Here is a 22,627-nt window from a genome sequence, read left to right on the forward strand (position 1 = left end):
AATATGGAGTTTTGAAGAAAGTATAGCGTGTTTTGAGCAGTCATACCACAATTTTCCTTTGGGCACGACAACATGTCTAAGATTGTGAATATGTTTTTGGAAATTGTACAGCGTAGATATTTGCACATAACATTGTGTTATTACAGATAGAACCCCCAGGACAATTTTTAAAAGATGGAGCGTGTATTTTATTGGCCCTGAAGAAGGATTTTCACTGAAAGGTGCGTAAGCCAGCAACACACATCTGTGAAATCCACCTAAGAATTACATCAAGAAAATGATTATTCAAAACCAAAAAGACGGACATATGTTTGTGTTTTGGAATGCACTGATATAAGTGGAGAAGTGTGGCTCAATGGTTAGAGCAGGCAGACCTCGATGCAGAGCTCTGGCCAGGGTCCAGGGTTCGATTCCCGCCTCGGCAGGTCTCGGGCTCATTAATTCCCCAGTGCCTATTCTGATCATGGGTCCCGCGCTGCAACTCTGGGCAATAGCTTGCTTAGTCTCCACAACGGCCCCCACAACGCGAGGGATGCCTGGTCTGCACCATGGGGGTGCCCAGGAGGGGACACTTCACAGGGTAAGCCAGGAAGGGTTCCCTTGCGGTATTCGTACAAGCGCCGGGAAACCCACTGCGGGTAGCTGTGCGCTATACAAGTACAAAAACATTTACATTTAAGGCAAATAGTCCTATTGTAGGAGGATTCTCACTCAGATGTGGTTTTTTGTGAATTAGTATGATAGTTGGTATGTATGAGAGGGTTGAAAGGTGAGAATGGATGAATGATAGAATGTTAACAGTTTTTTCTTTTCGCTTTGGGGGTTATCCAAATACAAATTTATGCTCAGAAAAATGAAGGAATGTTTTTCTCCTTAATGAAACAATTTTGTGAATAGTTTCTATGTAATGAGCTTATCAATGAAAAAATCCTTTTTTATAAAGAAAGTGTAAAAATATACATATAAAAAAACGAAATATACAAAAAAAATTGTTTTTGATAAATAAATACAATGCAAATTAAAGCTATTTTTCTCTTGTGTATCTATGCTGTATAGTGAATATTGTGATTAGAGTTATTGCCATTTTTCAAACCAGATAGGCCGGATAAGAGGTTGCTCTATTTTGTAGAGGCCTCTTAGGCCTGAAAGAAACTGGGGGTACCTTAGTGCAATTGCTATGGCTGGTTTACGGCCACAGCACAAGCTCCCATAGAGAAATGAGAGTATGCGACCACACCATGTGCGGTCGCATAGTAATAGCGGTGTCGGGCATAGATAAGTCCTCCTGACATCGTAATAAGGCCCTCAGTGTCACTGCGGGAATCGTTGCAATCTTCCATGCCCAACTGTTACCAAGGTAAACGTGTCTTACTCTAGAGCAATGCTTAATATGAGCCGGTGGTTGTTGGTGGCGCCCACCAGCACACATTTTTCCTCATCAGATATTTACAGAGAGAGCAAACGGGGGGAAACCCAGAAAAGAGAAAGAAGGAAGGAGAGAAAGACAGAACAAAAGTATCAAAGGGAGAACGCACAGACTGACAAGAGTGAGATGAAGGTGCAAGGAGTGTCTGATAGTGGAAAAAAGAGGCCTGAGGTAAATTGAAGACTACAGCAACCATGGTATTTAGGGCACCCACAGTTAATAGCGCTAGGCACGAGTTTCTGAGCGGAACTTTGGCCACCGGCAATCATTTATTACAAATTAGGCACTGCTGTAGAGCATGATTACTCATAGAGATTCCTCGTAGGCGGTCTTACCAGGTTTAACAGTTATGAGATAAGTGTATATATTGAATCTCAGTGGAAAGCATTCGCAGATTCCGGAATTATATTAAAAGCCTGATGTGGTGCAGGCCTCAACCACCCTCGGTGAATACCCAGGCCCTAGAACGGGTGCAAGGGCTGCCCCTTGGCCTAGTGCCATAGTTAACTGGCAGCAGTGTTTCATAGGTCAGGGTACATATTGCAGATGGTTTTCGAAATTGTGCGACTTTCAGCTCTCAAAAATGAAAGTGTTTTTTTTTTATTATTTACAAATTTGTTGGCAACAGGAGCCACTTAAACAGAAGAACGTTTGCCATTTATATATAGGCTTTCTTTTAGGAAATGGCACTTAACCCAGTTTAGAAACACGGCCTAGTTGTGACAGGAAGGAACGCTTTACATCAAAGTGAAGTTAAGATAAAACACATAGGTTGACATAAACACATTGGCAAAGGCTTTAACAAGGTTTTTTTTTTAAATGAGACAATTTGTTAAAATATGTTCATCATGTTGGTAGAGCACGAGAGCTGCTTCTTATTCTTTTGTCTGAAAGGAGCTTCTAAACATTTTGTTCTAAATCCAGAGGAGAGGCAATTAACAAGTCAACACGATTTTAGATATTTTGATGGCTTTCCAGTGTGAACAGTGTATGAATAAAATACATAATTTTATAAAATAAGATGAACGTAACATTTAAGCGTGCCACCACGGAAACGATTTTTTTTTAAACCTTAATCCTGCTTGACTGTTTAATTACCAAATGTTCTCACATAAATATGTAGATTTGTTTTCACAAGTGTACATTCACTTGCAGATACACGTTTGGTAAGTGAAGGTTTCAGTAGAGCATATAATAAAAAAACTCAAGAAAATATAAAACCCCTAGATTGATGCAGTTTACAAGTAGTCCGTCCTAGAGCTCTTGCAATGTGAGTTTACAGGGTAAAAGACATGAGTGATTTTCACCACAGAAGGTGCCCTGCCTAATGCTCAATAGAAAACGGTTTGTACCGGAAAAGTTATTCATATGGAGGAATGAGAACGGGTTGCTACCTATACATCGCAGGTACATTGGAAGCCATTACACTGCAGCCAGTACATCGAGAGTCATTACATTGAAAAGTGTCGGAACTGATAATTGTTTGTGTAGAAACACCCCAGATTTTTGCCCTGTTTTTGCTGGCTTTAGCAATGCTGACTAGTAGTGTGCTTCCCCTTTCAACATGATGAAACTGGCATCGTCCTGAATGGCATATTTCACTTACCTATAAATACCTAGTATATGGTGCTAAAGTGTTCCCAGTGCCTCTAAGGTAAATTTCACAAGCAGACTGCAGTACTCATTGTGTCATCCATCCTAGTGGCAGTGTAAATATGACTGCCGGCCTGCTACCAATAGCCTGTGAAGGTTTAAACAGCAAATGTGCCTGTCAAAACAGCCCCTTTTGACAGACTGAACCACTCCTTTTAAATATCAGTGGGTGACCCCTACGTTGGCCTTACGTGCCTATAAGACAGAGTGCATAGTATTTAGAAGTAGGACATATATATTTGTAATTTTAAACATGTACTTACAGTGTAAAAGTCCTCAGAGTTATTTTCACTGCAGCAGGGGTAGCTGTTATATAGGAAAGCATGGGGATTACATTTTAAATTTAATAGTTACTATCCCCACCTGGGAAACGGCTACAAATCTTATATTTTGACTTTTAAAATATTTACTACAAGCTCAAGCAATTTGTAAATGTGAGATAAATATTTCAGAACAAGTACTTTTGAAAAGTTGCCTATCACCTGACTAAAGACTCTTGAAGCCCATTTGTATGGGTTTTCAGCTGTCACCCAGGAACTGGATGGCCCCCTTAATGATGTGTGAGCTTACTCCTAGAGCTTAGACAAAGGCCTTGGGTGTGGGGAGGTATGCCGTTTCTCTGGTAGGCTGATCATCTGGCCTGTGCACATGAACTTAATTAAAGTCAAAGCTGACCTACCCTATCACAGATAATGTAGCTAACACCTGTGTCTCCCTTTGCCCCCATGCCAATCATGAACTAGGTCCAGTAGGGGAGGAGCTGCCCCCAGAACTGGTTTTGAGTGATTACAGAAGAAGATGCTAGTTTTCCTGGCTACACCGCTAGAATGTGCACAGGAACTCTGCACAGGGGAAGAAAGGTTCTGCCATATTGTATTTGGGCAGTGAGTGGCACTGTGGCATTGTTTGCAGTAATACACACAGGAAGTGCTTTACAAATGGGCAGGGTCACTCTTAGGAACTTTTACCCAGTTGGTTACGGAGTGGTCAGGACTTTGCTCCTCCCACAAGGTGGCACTGGGCATAAAGGTGGAACCCACAGGACCATCCTCCGATCCCTTATGGACCTGTGGAAGAATATAAAAGGAAAGGATCTGCTGTCTGAGACCTGAGAAGTATGTGAAGGTTGGACCTGTCCTCCCTCTTGTACAGAGGAAAAACCATGGGCTTCAAAGGTCATATGGCTGAACTCCTGTTTGGACAAAAAGCTTCAAGATGCCCTATCCTGCATTCCAAGTTGATCACTTCCAAAAGAATCTGCCCTGGACTAAAGTGTTGCCCCACTATTGCTGTCCCCAACCGCTTGGACTCTTGGCTGGTCTCAAAGTGTACTGCTCCTTACAAATCCTGAATCCTGGAACTTGGAAATGTTTTACCAACTTATTGCTCTGAGGACCGAGGCCAACATTCCAAGCCAATCAGATGAAGGTGCGGCGCTGGTGAGCCAAAGATTCAGGTTGGTCCCGCTACACTCTTCTCTGAAGCTGTAAATCTGATTCAGTGGGACCTCGCCAAAAAGGTATCTTGCCTTGTGGAGCTCTCTTCGGCTGCAGCCTTGCTCTGCTGGAAGAAACCTGAAAAGAGTCACTAAGGTCGAAGGTATAAATCTTAACCAGGCGAAAGTGCGAAAAGTATTCAGCAAGGGAGAAACCATCTCTGGGCGTGTAAAAGTCAATGGTTTCGCCTACACGGCGTCCAGTGAATATCTAAAAGCGTGGAGCAGTCTTCAGCTGAAGCCTGGTGCCATTCCGTCTGGAGGATTTTTGACTTCCCTTCCAGAGGTAAAACCTTTCAGCGGGATGAGCCTGGTCCCTCTAACCTTCCTGCACTCCATCGCAGTCCGCTTGTCCCGCTTAATGCTTTTTGGCACTATTTTATTTATTAAAATGTACTTTATCATTCTAAACTGGATTTTGTTTTGACTTTATTAATGTTTGAGTACTGCTTAAATATTTTACATATTACCTCTAAGTCTGTCTACTCTGTGCCTTACCTAGCAAGGGAGTTGAGCTCAGGTTAATTTAGTGACTGTATTTGATTACTCTGACAAGGATTGTGGTTATTATTTGGGGTGGGTTTTCACCCCCCAACTAATAGCTCAGTTTATCACAGTAAGTTTTTAATTTAATATAAATATATATACTTATACACACACCTACATATATGTTTATTCATGTATATATATATATATATTTGAACACCAATTTCTCCACTGTTTTGCACTAGCAGGGAAAATGAAGAAGGCGGACCACACGGTATGAGGCAGAAGGTATTTTATTTCGTTCCCGCTCTGCTGCGACGCGTTTCGAGCACCTCCGTGCTCTTGCTCACCATATATATATATAGATTCACTGAAAAAACCATAGGTTTCACACGTTATAGTTAGCTGGACAATTGACTCACACAAAACCATTGAAATTCCCCCGTTATAGTTAATTCAGCTAACCGCAATGCGCCCGCAATGCACTGCTGATGACGTCACATATTACATCCCTCATGACATGGTCAGTGACATGGTCAGTGACATCACTCATGACATCACTCATGACATCACTGATGACATCTCAAATGACATCACTGATGACATCATCCAGTGAATGTGTGTCTTTCTGAAAAATAAATGTTTTATATATGTATATCTAAAGGTCGATGGAAGAAAAAATGTGTAAATAAGTGTCTAAATGGATGTTTTTTTTTTGTAAAAATGATTGTATAACTGACTTATTAAGTGTATCTTAGTGAATACATGTATTAGCGAGTAATGTTTAAATATGAAAATATCTGTATCAGTGTCTCACTTTGTGTATAAGTGGATGCATGGGTTGGTGACTAGCTACATGAGTGTCGATATGGGTTATTAGTTGGTTTTTAGAGTATCAGCATGAGTGTCTGTATGGTTTGGTGGGGGTATTACTTACCGCATAGATGCATGAATGGGTGACTCACTGTATGTGTTTTGAAGACAGCATGTATGCAGGACTGTATGGGTGGATGAGTGTGTGTATGGGTGTGTTAGTGAGTGAATCACTGTCTCAATAGTATCTTTATGAGTAATTACATATGTGTTAAACTAGTATATGTGAGTATTGATGTATATAAGTGAGTATATTTGAGAGCGAGAGATTGTAAGAGTTCCTGTATAAATAAGTATGTGTTTCTATAAGTGATTGTTTAAGAGAGTAAGTATTTGTACGATTCTGTAGAAGTAAGTGTAGTGGTGGGTGTATAGCTGTATATGCAAGTAAATGGATGTTTGATAGTTTATTTGCATGTGTGAGTTTGTGTGTGAGTAACTCTATAGATGAGTGTCCGTGTGTAATAAGATGTATAGGTGTATGAGTACATATGATGAGTGAGTACATGTATGAGTGCCTATATAGAACTGTTAGTGAATGACTGGATGTGTATGTAGATTTTGGAATTACTGAATAGGTTGTTCTAACTGGAATTGGTATCTCAATTTTTTTGAAAATTTTAGTTTCTATTTTTGAATGTGTGTATCAAGGATTATATTACGCTGAGAGGAGGTCTGCCACTTTTTCACAAGGATGATGTCATCAGTGATGTCATGAGTGATGTCACTGACCATGTCATGAGTGATGTAATATGTGACGTCATCAGCAGTGCATTGCGGGCGCGCGAGTTATAGTTAGCTGAATTAACTATAACGGGGGAATTTCAATGGTTTTGTATGAGTGAAATGTCCAGCTAACTATAACATGTGTGAAACCTATGGTTTTTTCAGTGAATTTCTAAGGTTTTTTAAATGCTAATTTTTAACTATAACATGGCTGAAACCTGTTTTTTTCAGTGAATTTCTAAGGTTTTCTAAATGCTAATTTTTAACTATAACGTGGCTGAAACCTATGGTTTTTTCAATGAATTTCAAAGGTTTTGTAAATGATAATTTTTAAATGTATTAATTGTTATATTTTTTTTATACTGATTTACTACATTATTTTAAACTATTTATTTTTAGATATTTTATTTTTAAAATGACATTACACTTTTAATATAAATTGAAAAAATGTTTTTTTTAAATATTGAAATTGTAATATTTTCTTTATTTAATATTTTTTTAATTTATATATATTTTATATAGCAGGCAATGATATCCTATGGAAGGAAATTCAAGTTACTGGTAAGTACAGTTACATTTACTTTTCAGGAATAGTAGTGAGCTAGATTGGGGAATTAATTCCTGTTCAATCCTGAGGTACCCTGTGAGCCAACTAGCCCACCAGGTACCTCCAGTATGCGCCAGGCAGCTGTGTTGCAGAGAGTCGTTCAAAGGGCACGCTCCCTTTTTACAACACTCTGCAACACAGCTCCGTGGCGCTTACTGGAGATACCTGTTGGACTAGTTTCCCCCTAGGGGACCTCTGGATTGAACAGGAATTAATTCCCCAACTTAACACATGCCTCAGGGCATGTTTGCACTCACATCACCTCAAGCCCTGCCCCCTACCGTCACCACTGTGCTAAAGCGCCCTGTAGAGTGTTCTAAGTCGGGGGATTAAGTCCCCTTGCATACTGGGGGCCCCTGGGGGCCAACTAGCCCCCCGGGATCCTCCAGTATGCGCCAGGAGACTGCGTTGCAGAGACGTGTAATGAGGCCACGCCCCTTTTTACACCTCTCTGCAATGCACCCCCCGGGCGCGTTTGCAGAGGGGGAACTAATTCCCCTTGCATACTGGTGGTCCCTGGGGCCAACTAGCCCACCAGGAATCTCCAGTATGCGCCAGGGGGCTGCATTGCAGAGAGGTGTAATGAGGCCACGCCCCTTTTTACACCTCTCAGCAACGCAGCCCCCGGGCGTGTTTGCAGAGGGGGAACTAATTCCCCTTGCATACTGGGGGTCCATGGGGGCCAACTAGCCCACCAGGAACCTCCAGTATGCGCCAGGGGGCTGCATTGCAGAGATGTGTAATGAGGCCACCCTCCTTTTTACACCTCTCTGCAACGCAGCCCCCTGGCGTGTTTGCAGAGGGGGAACCAATTCCCCTTGTATACTGTGGGTCCATGGGGGCCAATTAGCCCACCTGGAACCTACAGTATACGCCAGGGGGCTGCGTTGCTTTGCCCCGGGGGGGGGGGTCCCCGGGGCAATGTGGGGGGGATTGGGGCCCCCCCCCCACACTTCTTTTTCACTATGCCCCGGGGATTTGGTCCCCCTGGGGGTAATTTGCAAAAAAGCACACCAGGCTTTAAAAAAACAAATTGGGGCCTTGGGGGTCCTTTGTGGAACCACCTGAGCAGGCCTAAGGGGTCTAGGTGTTTCTACCCTGCCCCCTTTTTGCATTCTACACGTTTGTTTTTCTGCTTTCTTGTGCCTCGGTCTACCGAGCACAAGATGGCTGCCAACACTTCCTGGTTTGGAGTGTTCACAGCCAATGAGCATGCAGCTCGTACTCGGAAAGGTATGTGTACGGTACTCGTACCCCGCGATTTTTTTCAAAACTTTTTGGGGGAGAGGGGGGCCTTTGGGGGTCCTTGTGGGACACCCTGAGCAGGCCTAGAGGGTCAGGGTGTTTCTACCCTGCCCCCTTTTTTCGTTCTACACGTTTGTTTTTCTGCTTTCTTGTGCCTCAGTCTACCGAGGCACAAGATGGCTGCCAACACTTTCTGGTTTGGAGTATTGACGGACAGTTGACAGCCAATTAGCATTCAGCCCGTGCTCAGGAAGGTACAGAGTACAGTAAGCTTACAGTAAGCTCCTCTAGATATACTTATGATTTTACTTATGATTTTCTCAGGAGTTACTGAACGGATTTACACCATTCAACAAAAAGGGTCATCTGCGAACCGAACTCTACATTTTTGCCAAATTTGGTGTAATTCCGTTCAGCCGTTCGGGCTGTAGCCCTGGCTAAAGGTCCTATGGAAAATTGCATGGGGAAAACACGTTTTGGCCCCCCCTTTTTTCTCGGCCCCTGCTTCACGAATCACCCCCAAACTTTCAGGGAAGGAACGGAGCGGAGCAGGACATTTTCTTGGAGAAATTCGCGAAGATTCGTCCACCGACGCCATTGTTATTCCAAATAGAATGTTGCAGATTTCCTATGGAAACTAGGTTTTAACTATAACTACCTACTGGCGACCGCCAGTTGGTAATATATCTATATATATATATATATATATATAGATAGATAGATAGATAGATAGATATAGATAGATATAGATAGATAGATAGATAGATAGATAGATAGATAGATAGATAGATATAGATAGATAGATAGATAGATAGATAGATAGATATCTATATATATATCTATCTATCTATATATATAGATATATATATATATATATTTCAGATTTTACATGCACAAAACCATAGAAATTCAGCAGTGATAGTTACCTAAGCTAACTATAACTTCCACCACGCAATGCACTGCTTATGACCTCACATATTACATACTTGATGACATCTCAAATGACATTACTGATGACATCATCCATGGAGTGTAAGTGTTTCTTAAAGGTTTCTCAGTGGTAAATAAATATACTGAGCTACTACATAACTTAAATTCTTTGTGTAGTCATTATTAGTGTTACTTTTTCTAACGTCATCAGATCTATAATCCAGTTTTCAAACCAAATATACTATTTATCAGTGAACTAGACTCTGCACTGACACATTTCCCCTGCTGATGTATGTGTATGGTAGGGTTTTGCGACAGTCTAAGCTGTTCAATGAGACTTCACTCCAGAGTGATGGCTGATATACTTCTGTTTTATGACATATTGACCAGTTTCCTTAAAGCTATATCTTTTGTGATGAATAACTTTAGTAGTAGATTACAATAAATGCATCTGTTCACAAAGGCCTTTATCTAGGGTGATGGCTCAGTGTAGTCGATGTTAAATCCATACTCACCTTTCTACTTACAACTTTGTCCAGAATAAAGAATCATATCAGTAGTAGTTTGTCACACAGTTGCCTGTCTGCTAACATCTCCCTACTGTTTGAATGCTAAAGTAGTTTCTGTAAATGTGAAATTTCCACTACAACCTGTTTCCAGGTTAACAAATGGTGTTGGTGTGATTTGCAATAGAGTAGCTTATACAGAAAGACGTTTTACTTTTGGCATTAGTGTTTTCAGTAGTGATATAGAAAGCACAGGACTTTCCGCACAGAACTGTCTCTTATGTGATAAGTGAGTGTAGTAGATGATACGTTTACAGTGAACTCTGTGTTGTACGTCTCTCACCTAAGTCATCGTCTTACTTTTATAAAAGGTAAATGGTATTTTATAAAGTATATTGAATGAATGACTAGATTTCTGTAGTGCGAACAGCTACTCAAAATTGAGTGTCCCGGCGCCACCAACAAAGTAACATGGTGAGGAGGTCAGAGAGGAAGTGAATTATTGGCTGAACAGGTACGTTTTTAGGGCTTTGTGGAGGGCAGATTCAGATTATGTGCTTCTGAGCTGAAACCCAGGTTTTTATCATCTCCATGCCGGCTTTTGGGGGGAGTCTGGGGGAGAAGGTTTCCAAGCCGGTAACCTGGAAACATCACATTGTAGTCAAGGAATACAGAACCTGGATATAGAGCCAATAAAAGAAATTCTACCAAAATCATTTAATACTACGGGCTCTAGCCTAGCCAGTGATCCTGAAGGGTTCATATTTAGTCTAATAAATCTGGTGCACCCGAATCTTTCCCCAACCTTAATGTCCGATCTTGAGTTGGTATCCTGTTCCTCTTCATCCATGTTGGTTCATTATGGTTTTAATGCAAAAAACCTTGCAGCACTTTGCAGCACATCTTTGAGTCCGTGGTTCTGAATGCTGACACGTTGAAGACTCATAAGTTGTACTTGCAGACTATTGCTTCTGAATTGAAACAGATAAATGGATATATATATATATATATATATGCCCAAGCTAGTAAGCCATGTAGAAGAGGGGACACACCACTAGGCCAGTGTGCACACACTGGTGGTGAGTGCACCGAGGGTGAGTTGGCTAAACACTCAGTGGGGACCCCAACCTCTGAGGTGTTACCCTTGGTGTACATATTTAAATATCCAATGCTAGTAAAGAAATGGGGCAGTTACTATGGGGGATATCCCACAACCTTGGGGCGTTTAAGACACAACTTGTATACAAACAAATGAGCCAAGGGCTGATACATAGGGGCAGGAAAATCAAAACTCAGTGTACTAGACAACATCCACATTCTATAGCGAGAAGTACGGAAGCAAAGGAAGGTGGGGGTGCAGGTAGCACACAGGTTAAAGGTAGTCCACCAACACCGGGGAACCCGAGTAGAAACATCAGTAAACGAATGAAAAAATGCCCCCCACCCCCAAACGCAAAAAATCTGAAATTGCCAGTAGGGCCGAAGAAGGGCAAATGACTCAAAAAGGGCATCAGTGGGGTAGAAACGTGGGAGCTAATAGGGAGGTAAACAGAAAGGAGGATCCAAGAGGGGAAGAAAAGAATCAAATATGTGTATTGCCGAAGTTAGGTTCATCTAAGATAGAACTAGAATCCAGAATGGACGAGGGGAAGGAGGCAAACTCACAATAGGTACCACTAGAACCAGCCTTAGAGAAAAAGTCAGGGAAAAGAATGAAAAAGCTCAATCCTTTAAACAGGTCTCTGCTTTTTTAGTTGTTTTCCTCCTGCCCAAGCCCTCACTCAATTTCTACAACTCATTTGAAACAAATGGTTTTTTTGGTAAATAAAGATGGCAAGGATGTAACAACAATCCTGCTGTTTTCAGGGTTGGCTAGAAATAATTTCCTCAAGGCAGAAACTGAGCTAAGGTCCAACGCACTGAAAATATCAAGAGAAATAGCCTTAGATCAGCACGTTTCTCCCAGTCCGGGCTTCCTGCAGTGCCATGGTGGTCTCAAGGTTAATCAAGTTAGTTGGGGCACACATGTGGAGCACCCGAGACATAGGCACATAATGGAAAGCAGTGAAGGTAAACTGCAAGTCACTCTGCCTCAAAGGGGAAAGTTACAGGTAACTCCCCTTTGAGCAGAACAGGTAATGACTGGCTGGGCTGGGGGAGAATGTGTGTGAATGGGCTGACCTAAGTAGTGTAGACTAGGAAATGGTATGCCTGCACAGTATTACCTTCCTGTCATGGAACTATCATGGATTAAACAACTTAATATTTAAAGCAATAACAGAACAGTACTTAATTATGTGCTTCCAGGAGACTTGGCTGTGCAGAGAACCCCTGCAAATAGATGGATTCCTAGAAATCCACCAGAAGGCGTTTGAAAATGCTAGAGGTCGTCCCTTGGGGGGACTGCTTACCTTGGTATCCACCAAAGTTGCCTTCGGGGTATTGGAAGTAAAGACACGCTGTAAATGGATCCTTGCCTGTGACATAAAATTGCTAAAAGCGAATCATGGAAATGAACGTATCATTATCGTCAATATCTATTTACAAGCAACATGTCCCCTCATCTATAATGAGAAATTGAATTGTTTAAAGGAGATGTGACTATTGCAGGTTTACAGTACCCTATATACCTGCTAACCCTAATGAGGGACTTTAATAATAAATTGATCTCTAAGGGAGAGGACCAAAAATATACAGGGTGCATGCTCCCTAGCAAACGGGGATACAGGAAGGGAAGTAGCAGTGTTAGACTTCCTTACAGCCCGTGGGCTGTAAGCCTAAATGGTTGTATGCCTGTAGATACCCCAGCAAAGAAAACCTTCCAGTATGGCAATCAGAATTGCCCTTTAAATAAGTGTTTGTGCAAGCTTGGGTATTTAATTTATTTAGGAAATGTGAGGTTTCACAACTTGAGGGGAGTGACCATTATCCATTAAGCACATCCCTTAGCCTGGCTATTGCTCCACAACAGACCAAGGTTCTCCCCATAAAGGTGGGATATCCAAAACCCCTAAAAACAAGAATTTTGGAGAAGCATTTAAACCTCCTGAAGGCCCTTTAATATAAATGCAGGGAACTTGCATCTGAATAGGCACCTGCTAATGTTGCATCTAGGTATGGGGAAATTAAAGAGGTGGTTGCATGTTTAAAAATCGAACTGACAGTCTTTATTAATACTCATGATAAAACTATGATTGGAAAGCAGTCCAGGAACAGTTTGTTTGACAAAGAATGCAGACTTTTAAAACGGAAAATGGGAGGCTTAAAAGATGCATAAGGTACTCTAGAAAGAAAATGGGTATGCTATGTCTTCGTAGCCGAAGAAATGAAAATAAAAATCTAGTAGCTAGCAAAAAGTGGACATACAAAGCAAAATGTTGGGAAGTAATGATTGAAACAATAGCGTCCAATAATATAAGGAAATTCTGGAAGTTGGTACTTAGTAGGATAGGAAGTGCTCAGGGGAAACTGACAGGCTCTGTAAGAGGACGCTTGGGTAAAGATCCTGGAGGAGATCTATAACAAATATGCTGTTGGCACCAGTCCCAATAAAATGTATTGTCATTGAAGAAACAAAGGAGAGGTTTTCCGTATCAGCAATTAGGAAAACAAGTGAAATGCTAAAACTTACAAGGGCAGCGGGACAAGATCACTTCCTGGTAGTAATACATAAGTGTAATATCACCTAGTGGTCTAGCCTGCTACGCTGCCTATTTCAGGAAATCCTCCGGAGGGGAAGATTTCCAGATAGTTGGAATGGAGCAGTAATTAAACCTATATACAAAAATGGCGAATATTCCTTCCCTGGATACTATAGGCAAATAAATCTGCTAAATGCAAGTGGTAAGGTAGGTGCAGAGCTTGCCGGCGAGGAAAATGGCCCGCTGTAGTGAAGCTCCAATAAGCCGTTACAACTATCCTACAGGAATTCGCACATCTAGCCATCTATCCAACCCCTGCTGGTTCGTACCCACTAGAGTAATCGTGGAGGAGCGACTGCATACCTTTATTGTCTTGCGATCTGGAGAAGAGGGGCTGCATCGGACCAGAGAGCTCAGCTGGCCTGATCAGAGCGGAACTCGCACAGTCGGTGAGCCAGAGGAGGTGCCCGAGCCCCCTTGTGCTGCCGAAGGTGAGGTGGGAAAGGCCCGGTGTTGCTAGCTGGGGCTGTTTGCAACCGCTGCGATAGTGGGTTCCACAGTGCCGAACTCCGTGATCCCAGGCCTGTGAGGGGATCGGCTGCTTGTGGGCCTGCATACGACGATCCATCGTGCTGTGTGACAGGGTCTGAGGAAATCAACCTGGGCCCTAGTGAGAATGCGGACCTGCTGGCTGGAGTGGGCAGGACGACCCGCCTCGGCGGTGTTGCAACCAACATTGAAGCGGCGCCATTTTGAGGGGGTGAGATAAAGCGAAGGTGCCGCAGCAATAACACACTCAGGATCCCAGCGTGTGAATGAGTACTTGCCCATCCAAAGAATATTCTGACACCCACAGTTAGCCCCCAAACAGTGGAAATAGCATATTACCCCTCCAGGGCTGACCGCTGCTCCCAATAAGTGACACTTTGAGGTGCGTGCTCCTATCTTTTGTTCCCATTTATTGACTGCCAGTGTTCCCTGGAGGCAGGAAGTGCATAGAACTTCTGGTTGCATTTAGAGGTCTGATTCTGGAGGTGCGAGCCACTCATCACTACAGTCTTCCTATTGCTTTGGCTGCAAAGAGAAGTAGTGGTTGATCACTTGGCCTTTGCCTTGTTTAGCCCTGATTGATCACTGTAGCTGCCTCGGCTTGGGCATGTGTAGGGGTGAATACCGCAATGGGCAAAGTGGACAAGGTCCAATCCAAACTGCACTTTGACCAAAAGAAAACACGATCCTGAGAAGATGGGGGCTCCCAGCTTTATTCTCCAGGGTGACTCACCAGAGGAGGCGCCAGCGGATTTGCGCCAGATTCTAGCAACCGTGCAGTCCAGCCTGAGCACAATCAATAGCAAAATAGATTCAATTATGCTATCATATGGACCGCATGTCTGTGAGCCTGGATAAGCAGACGGAGAGACTCGACATGGTGAACAGGCGTATAACAGAGGTCCAGGAGGCCCACATGGAGACTAACGCAGCTCAAAAACAAATTGATGAGGTCCTTCAAGTTAAAGAAGAGGATTTGGAAGCCAGGTCCAGGAGGAGTAATATCCGCATTACTGGACTTCCCGAATCTACATCTACAGGGAATATGGAGTCCTTCATCGAAAAATTTCTGGTGTCTTTGCTGAGCCAAGACATTTTCTCCCCCCTTTTCATGATAGAGCGAGTGCACCGCTCTTTGGGCACGAGACGGCCACCGGGGGCGCCTCCCCGTCCGATCGTAGCTAAATTCCTAATCTAAAGAGATCGAGATGCGGCGCTCAGGAAGGCAAGAGAACCAGGCGAAATAAAATACAAGGAATCTTCCATATCGCTCTTCCCCGATTTTGCTCTTAAATTTCAAGAGGCTTGGAAACAATGTGCCCCATTGAGAGTTGTTGCAATCCCACGCACCTGAATACCAGGAACTGCAGAAACTAAGAGAGTCCCCCCTCTCACCTTCAGACCAATCCTCCACACTGACTAACGCAGGATGGGCGATAGATCCCAAGGGGAAAGGGACGTGAGATACATCACACTTGATGCTCTGGAAATGTGGGAGACAGGTGATAGATGTGATGTTTCAAAGGTGGCAGGGTCGGGATGAAAGGGACCATATACAGTGTCTGTAGGGTAGCAGTGCAGGAGAAAGAAACAGCAAAAATCTGTAAGACCGGAAGGGATAGAGGTGATGCCACTGGCTCCAGTCGTGCGCCTGAGAGGACGAAGATGGGATGACTGCATCCGTGGTAAATCACAGAATGTTGACGCGGATGACTCGTGCCCTGCGCAAAGGAAAGTAAGCAAAATGACACAATGTAGGCGCGGACGGCTACTGCCACGCATCAAGGGAAAGTATGTAAATCCAAAACAATGTAGGCCTGAGGCTCCGACTGCGCACCAAGGGAAAATATGCAAAATCAAGTAATGTCGGCGCTGGCGGCTCCTGCCGCTCACCGAGTGAGACTACGTGAATGTTAACCACGTTTTTGGTTATTGCCCAATAAACAAAAATATACGACTCCTGCCGTACGGCTCTAATGAAGGACTTGAAGGACAAAGAAACAAAAGAAAAACACCCGCTTGCTTTTGGTAGTGGAACGGTAGCTGCGTGCTCGGCTCCTGCCGCGAGCACCAACCGAGACTGGAATGAGACCGTGCTTGCGGTCTCCAGACTACAGCTGCGCTAACGGCTCCTGCCGCGCCCTCAGGAAGGTTCAAAGATCAGGGGTGGCGCTGAATAGCAGCTGAGACCGTATTCTCTTTGCTGCTCCTGCTTTGTGGTCGGAAAACCACCAAATGCAATACGTTAGAGACACGCTCCTGCGTACTCTCTAGCCCGGATGCTGGAAAAAGGATTCAATAAGCCAAGCACTGGAGTCCAGGCAGGCTGGTCCTTACATAGTGAGTAGCCTGGCCACATGGGATGCTGTAACCAACTGAATGGAGGGGGAGGACAGAGAGAGAGAGAAGGATACAAGGGAGACGAGCAAACACAGACTGGAATAGACCCAAAAGTGTAACAAGAGCCCACAACTTTGAATACGTCATGCTCTATCCAGCACGTCTTAGAGTGACGATAAACGGGGTATCGATGATATTCATGGACCCTAAATCACCTGCGAAAGCTCTAAAAGATCACTCCAAAGCACAAAAAAGTAAGGGGGATGCTGAACAACTCATGGAAGCAGCAGGCAGCTCTTTGGATTAACAAGAATAGAATCATGACCTAATGGAGAACTACTAAGTAAACTGCAACAAGTGGGAGAGACAAGGGGTTCCTTACTTTACTATCCAAAACTTTCGAATATGAGAACAAGTGCTGGAGATATGGAACTGTCACGGTTTCTGTGAGGTGTGTAAATTTCTGACATGCAGCTAAGTGGGGTTTCCCTAATAGATGTACCATAAAGTAAGGACCATTATTTTCTTTATTCTTGGTATGACGTTGAGATCTGTATTGTCATGCAGCCCCCATACGTGTTCACTAGGCCGCTCCAGGCCCAGTCTATTAATGTCCTGTTGACCTTGTATCCTGTAGGGCCGGGTGGTTAACGCTTGCTGCCTTAGGATATAGATATGTTAATATCCTTAAGGCGGCTGGATGACAAATATGCTACTAAATGGCTTTGTCTCTTACTCTTTAGTCGGAGAGTGGGAGCAGTTGGATAGGCAGCATCCGCCCTTGTGTGTGCTCCACTAGATGGTGTTATGCCATTTTCGTTAGAGAGTTAAGAGGGTGGGCTACTTTGTACACGTCAAGTTGGGTAAGACGTGGCGTGGGAGAGGGTGGGTGGTTTCATGTATTTATTGTTTTAACCACAGTGATTGTATCACTAACAATACCTACACTAATGATAACAGGTAGAGGTTTATTCCGCCTAGACTTGGTATTGGCAGATTGCATATAGTCGGCTGGCCCTCTATTAAATGGCACAAAGGGACACAATAGGGTGAGCTTATTACCTGGAATGTCTGGGGACCTAATAACCATCGCGAAGTATGAAATGTAATTGCATACCTCAAAAGACATTCTATAGACGTTGCGCTGTTACAGGAAACACACTCGCACTCGCAGACAGTAAGATCCTAACACAGTGGAAACTTCAAGGGCACTTTCACCCTGCTGGCTTCTCATCCCATGCTAGGGGAGTGCTCACCTAGGTAAACCCGAAATCAGGAATCACACTATAACCGATTGTTGCAGACACTGACGGACTGTACACAATTTCTAGATGTAGGGGGAAAGGCCTGTACTTACTAGTGCTTAACATTTACAGCCCAAACTTTGAAAATCCGCATTTTTATCAATCGCTCTTAACATGTTCACACATAAATACTAAAATACCACTCATAGTTGGAGGAGATTTAGACTGCGTCTTAGACCAGACGCTAGACCGATCAGAAGGTCTGGTTAGGCACGCCTCGTCCTCATCCAAATATATACTGGACTACATGATTTGCCTTGATTTAGTAGATATCTGGCGCACGCGCTTCCCAGGGCAGGGGGGTTCACCCATTCTTCAGCACCTCACACATAACAGACGAGAATAGACTATTGGCTGCTATCTAGACCACTGTATCCAAAGGTTAGGGATTGCACAATACTCCAGCGGACATTATCGGACCATGCTCCGATAGTAGTAGAGCTACTTTGCCCACAGAAAAGACCGGCTTTGTTTATGTGGCGCTTTCTCCCCTACTCTTTGTTAGATACAGTATTTAAAACCATCATATTTAAGGCTCTAGAAGATTTTTCAGCAATAATATTGGTTCTGTAGATAGCTTCTCCACAGTTTGGGAAACATTTAAAGTTTATATTAGAGGTATCTCAATCTCCAAACATTCGGGGGTGCTGCGCTCTATCAGAAACCGCTTGTATACCTTGGAGAAACGTCTAGCAGACTTAGAAAGCGCCTTACTCCAGGGGAAGGAGAGGGACACCACCTAAGAGTTAAAACGTACATTAGAAGAATATTACGAAACTACAGATAATGAGATTAAGCATATGGGTAAATATGCGGTGGCCAGAGTATATGGGGAGGGGGAGCAGCCTGGGGCAACACTTGCGGCTCTGTTGATTAATTGAAGAGATGCGGGGGTCACTGAAATCCGCACGGAGTCAGGGGAAATATTGACTGACTCTGAGGATTTTGCAAAAAAAATGGGCTATATTATTCTGAACTGTATTGCTCCCGGCAGTCGGCAAATGAGAGAAATGCCCTAGACTACCTCTAACATGTTAAATTACCGTGGCTGACTAAGGATCATCAAGAATACCTTATGAGGCCGCTTGAGGCATGAAGCCTTGAAAAGTATGCGTTCAAGCACTGCCCCAGGTCAGGACGGTCTAACAGTGGCCTTTTATAAGAAATTTAAAGATCTCCTGGTGGCCGCATCTAGTGACATTGTTTGAAGAGATCAGTGAGTCTGGAGAAATGCCCCCCACGATGAGGTAAGCTTTGATAGTCACTATATTGAAACCGGGCAAACCAGCAAATGAGTGTTCTTCGTTTCGACCATTTATTGCTTTTGAATGTGGATACCAAAATGTATGCAAAGGTACTTGCTAACTGCCTTGCCCCTCTTGTACAGACGCTAGCTAGCACGGAGCAAGCACAAATTATTCCAGGGGGCAATTTGACATATAATCTGTGTACCTTTTTTGGCACAGGACAACATACTAATTTGGAAGGCAAGGCGTCCCCAGTCTTTTTAGACATGGAGAGCGCCTTTGGCTCTGTGGAGCGGTCATTTATGTACATGGTTTTGAGTTGTATGGACGTGGGTGAGCTATTTCTTAATATTGGTGAGAGTCCTATCCACTTCCCCTTCTGCAAGGCTACAAATTGGAGACATAGTCACTGCCCCAATCTAAATATCTGGAGGTACCAGGCAGGGTTGACCGTTGTCCCCGCTCCTTTATGCAATCTTAGCGGAACCCCTGGCCTGTGCCCTCAGAGACGACCATGGCTGGCGGGGAATTCAATTCCTTAATTATAACTTAATAATATCAGCATATGCAGATGACACGCTCTTATACATATGACACCCTGAAACAAACCTGCCGCTCGTACTCAGAGAGGTTGTCTGGTTTGGGGAATTTTCCGGCTAAAAGATGAATCGGACTAAATCAATAATTTTCCCACTAACCAATATTATCGTTCCCTTTCAAATGGACTTTCTTCTGACCTGGTCAGTTGAACCGGTGCAATATTTGGGCCTATGGATGCACACTGACCCCAAGACGATTATCAAAGAAAACTATGGTAGGGCAGTTGCCACTTTAGAGGAAGAAGTAGAAAGGTCGATACGCCTTCCCCTGTCTCAGATTGGCCGCAAATCATTAATGAAAATGGTGGTACTACCCAGGTTTCTGTTTTCAAATATACCAATGGTCCTTCTGACACACTTTTTCAAAACCATAAGGACAATACTTATAAAACTGGCATGGGCGGGTAAAGAACCACGGGTCCAATGGGGAGTACTCACCCTTCCCTATTCCCTGGGTGGATGGGGACCCCAGACCGAGAATTTTATTATAGAGTGGTGCAATGCTCCCATGGTTATCATTGGCTACATCCCCAGCTTGACCCCCTCTCATTTACACATAGAGAAGCTAGCAGCATCTCCCGACATACTCCCAAATAGGCTATTTCACACTGCGGATTGTAGAACTAGCATACTTGACTCGGTCATTGCTATTGTCCATGCGCGGCAAGATCTGGTATTGAGGCAGGGGAGCACTATATTATATTCCACGAGATCCCAGTTGGTATGGTGTGGCTGGCTACACATTGTTGGGGAAAGGGAAAGGGAAGTATCTCAGGCGTTATAATCTATCAACATAATGAAAGTTTCATTTACACATAAAGAAGCTAGCAGCATCTCCCGACATACTCCCAAATAGGCTATTTCACACTGCGGATTGTAGAACTAGCATACTTGACTCGGTCATTGCTACTGTCCATGCGTGGCAAGATCTGGTATTGAGGCAGGGGAGCACTATATTATATTCCCCGAGATCCCAGTTGGTATGGTGTGGCTGGCTACACATTGTTGGGGAAAGGGAAAGGGAAGTATCTCAGGCGTTATAATCTATCAACATAATGAAAGTTGGGGACCGATTTCTTGACCTGATAATTTGAATATATTGATATGAACATGTCTTTCTTGACGGGTGGGTGCACACTTGGGATGAAACAGGATCTAACACACAAAATGTTACACCATTAGTTTGTTTCCACTTCCATAGAGTTCGACACGCTTTGCAGGAACTCCTTGGAGAAGACATGGTGGACCCCCCCGAGGTTACTCCTTTCTCCTTACTGATAAAAGCTGACTCACCCAGTAGGCTGGTATCTAGCATCTATGATACAGTCCAAGACTATCGGAATTTGTTTTTCACTAAATCCCATCTAGAGTGCCAGTTGGACTTAGATATGGTTATTGATGATGACCAATGGAACTACTGTTGTGAGGCAACACAGGGTATCTCTCTAAACGGTAGGCATAGGCTTGTCCATTTTAAATTCCTGCATAGAGTGTACTATACTCCTGCCCAATTGCACAGATATGGTCTGCGGGACCTGGCGGAGTGTGACAGATGCAGAGCCTCCCCAGCGGACTTTATGCACGCAGCCTGGCTATGCCCGAGTATAGCAGAATTTTGGAACTTGATTTTTCAGAAACTGGTTTGCATTGTAGAGACCCGTATAGCTCCGGACCCTCTCCTAGCATTACTAGGCTACTCGAAACAGATCAAGTAAAGTATACGCCACATGGTTTATAGATACAAATTGTACTGTATGTGTTACAGAAAATTGTTGCTGTACCTGATTCTTTGAATATATCGATATGAACATGTCTCTACTACAACTGTACTGGGAGTCATATAGTGCTTATTGTGCCCACCCTATTGAGTTGTACTGTTTGGTCCTAGTTTACTCCTAAAAGAGATGGTAACTGGAACCATGGCAGATATGCTAGTACCTCACGACTCAGATGCTGCTAAGTGATGTCATTTATGTCTCCTGATATGGATAAGATCAACTGTAGGTGGCAATTATTAATGTGTTCAAGACAAACTGTAACAGTCACTGATGTGGTTTTCCATGTTTTTCTGTTGTTTTTTGATTTTGTTATCCCTTGCTTCCATTGTCTTGCTTCAAGAATAATTGTCCTATTCTCCATGATATGGATTTGGAATCATTTGACATGTTTGTAATGTAAGTTAAAATCTCAATAAAAACATTTTTTTTTAAACTAAGTGGTAAGGCATTCTCAAAAATCCTCTTGGAGATATTAAGGCAGGCATGTGGAATTCCTATAGCCTGACGCCCGGGACATATTGTTTGGGGTCAAGGGCAACAAGTGTACAATTGTATTTTGTCCTTGGGACAAGTAGGCCCAACCCCCTACAGAACAAACCATTTCGCTGCTGGTTTACATTATTATGGTTTACATTATCCACATTATGGATCAGGAAAAGACATTGCCTGCAGTTAAGGTAATATTTGTGTCCATGTGTGAACGCTGTTCAAACTTGTATTTATTGTTCATTAATGCAAACCTTTATTATTAGGGTGAGCGATCTAAGTACTTGTTGTAAGCCCAGACTGTACTACTGACAGTGGTTCCAGTATGAAAATGTGTATACATGTTTTCAATGTTTAGCAATATGAGGCTATGCATACTGCTCCCAGAATGCTCTCTGATTTGATGCAAATATATGCAGAAGCTTGAAAGTGAGATTGATTATTCTTTGCTTTCAAAATAAAATGTTCACAAAAAGGAGCAAAACATTTCACTAAACTACTGTAACATTTTAGGTACTGTTTTCCAGCAGCATCATTTAGTAAAATGTGTTGATGCATGCTAGTATTTCCCAAAAATATTCATAATGGAAAATCAGTGTAACCAGTTTTAATAAGATTATGTGAAACCAAAATATACTAGCATTGGTAAAGCCAATAGGTCTGAAATTGTTGGTCAGCCTTTTGGTTTTGTCAATGCGTGACTTGTTTTGGCATGTTTTTTGTAAAACCTTGTTGG

The 22,627-nt window shown here is 43.1% G+C and overlaps 1 protein-coding gene across 5 annotated transcripts in view; it reads left to right on the forward strand.

The window, feature by feature from the left end:
* Positions 1–22,627, forward strand: part of ELP4 (elongator acetyltransferase complex subunit 4) — a 1,619,784-nt gene that overhangs the window by 1,363,216 nt on the left and 233,941 nt on the right. The window contains exon 11 of one of the 5 annotated variants that reach the window (XM_078680833.1): positions 147–221. The exons of the other annotated variants lie outside the window; for them this stretch is intronic. Coding sequence (XP_078536959.1) covers positions 147–221 — 75 coding nt within the window. The remainder of the gene's footprint in view (positions 1–146; positions 222–22,627) is intronic. 5 annotated transcript variants of the gene reach the window in all.

Source organism: Lissotriton helveticus, chromosome 3_1 (genome assembly GCF_964261635.1).
Source record: "Lissotriton helveticus chromosome 3_1, aLisHel1.1, whole genome shotgun sequence".
Lineage (NCBI taxonomy): Eukaryota > Metazoa > Chordata > Amphibia > Caudata > Salamandridae > Lissotriton > Lissotriton helveticus.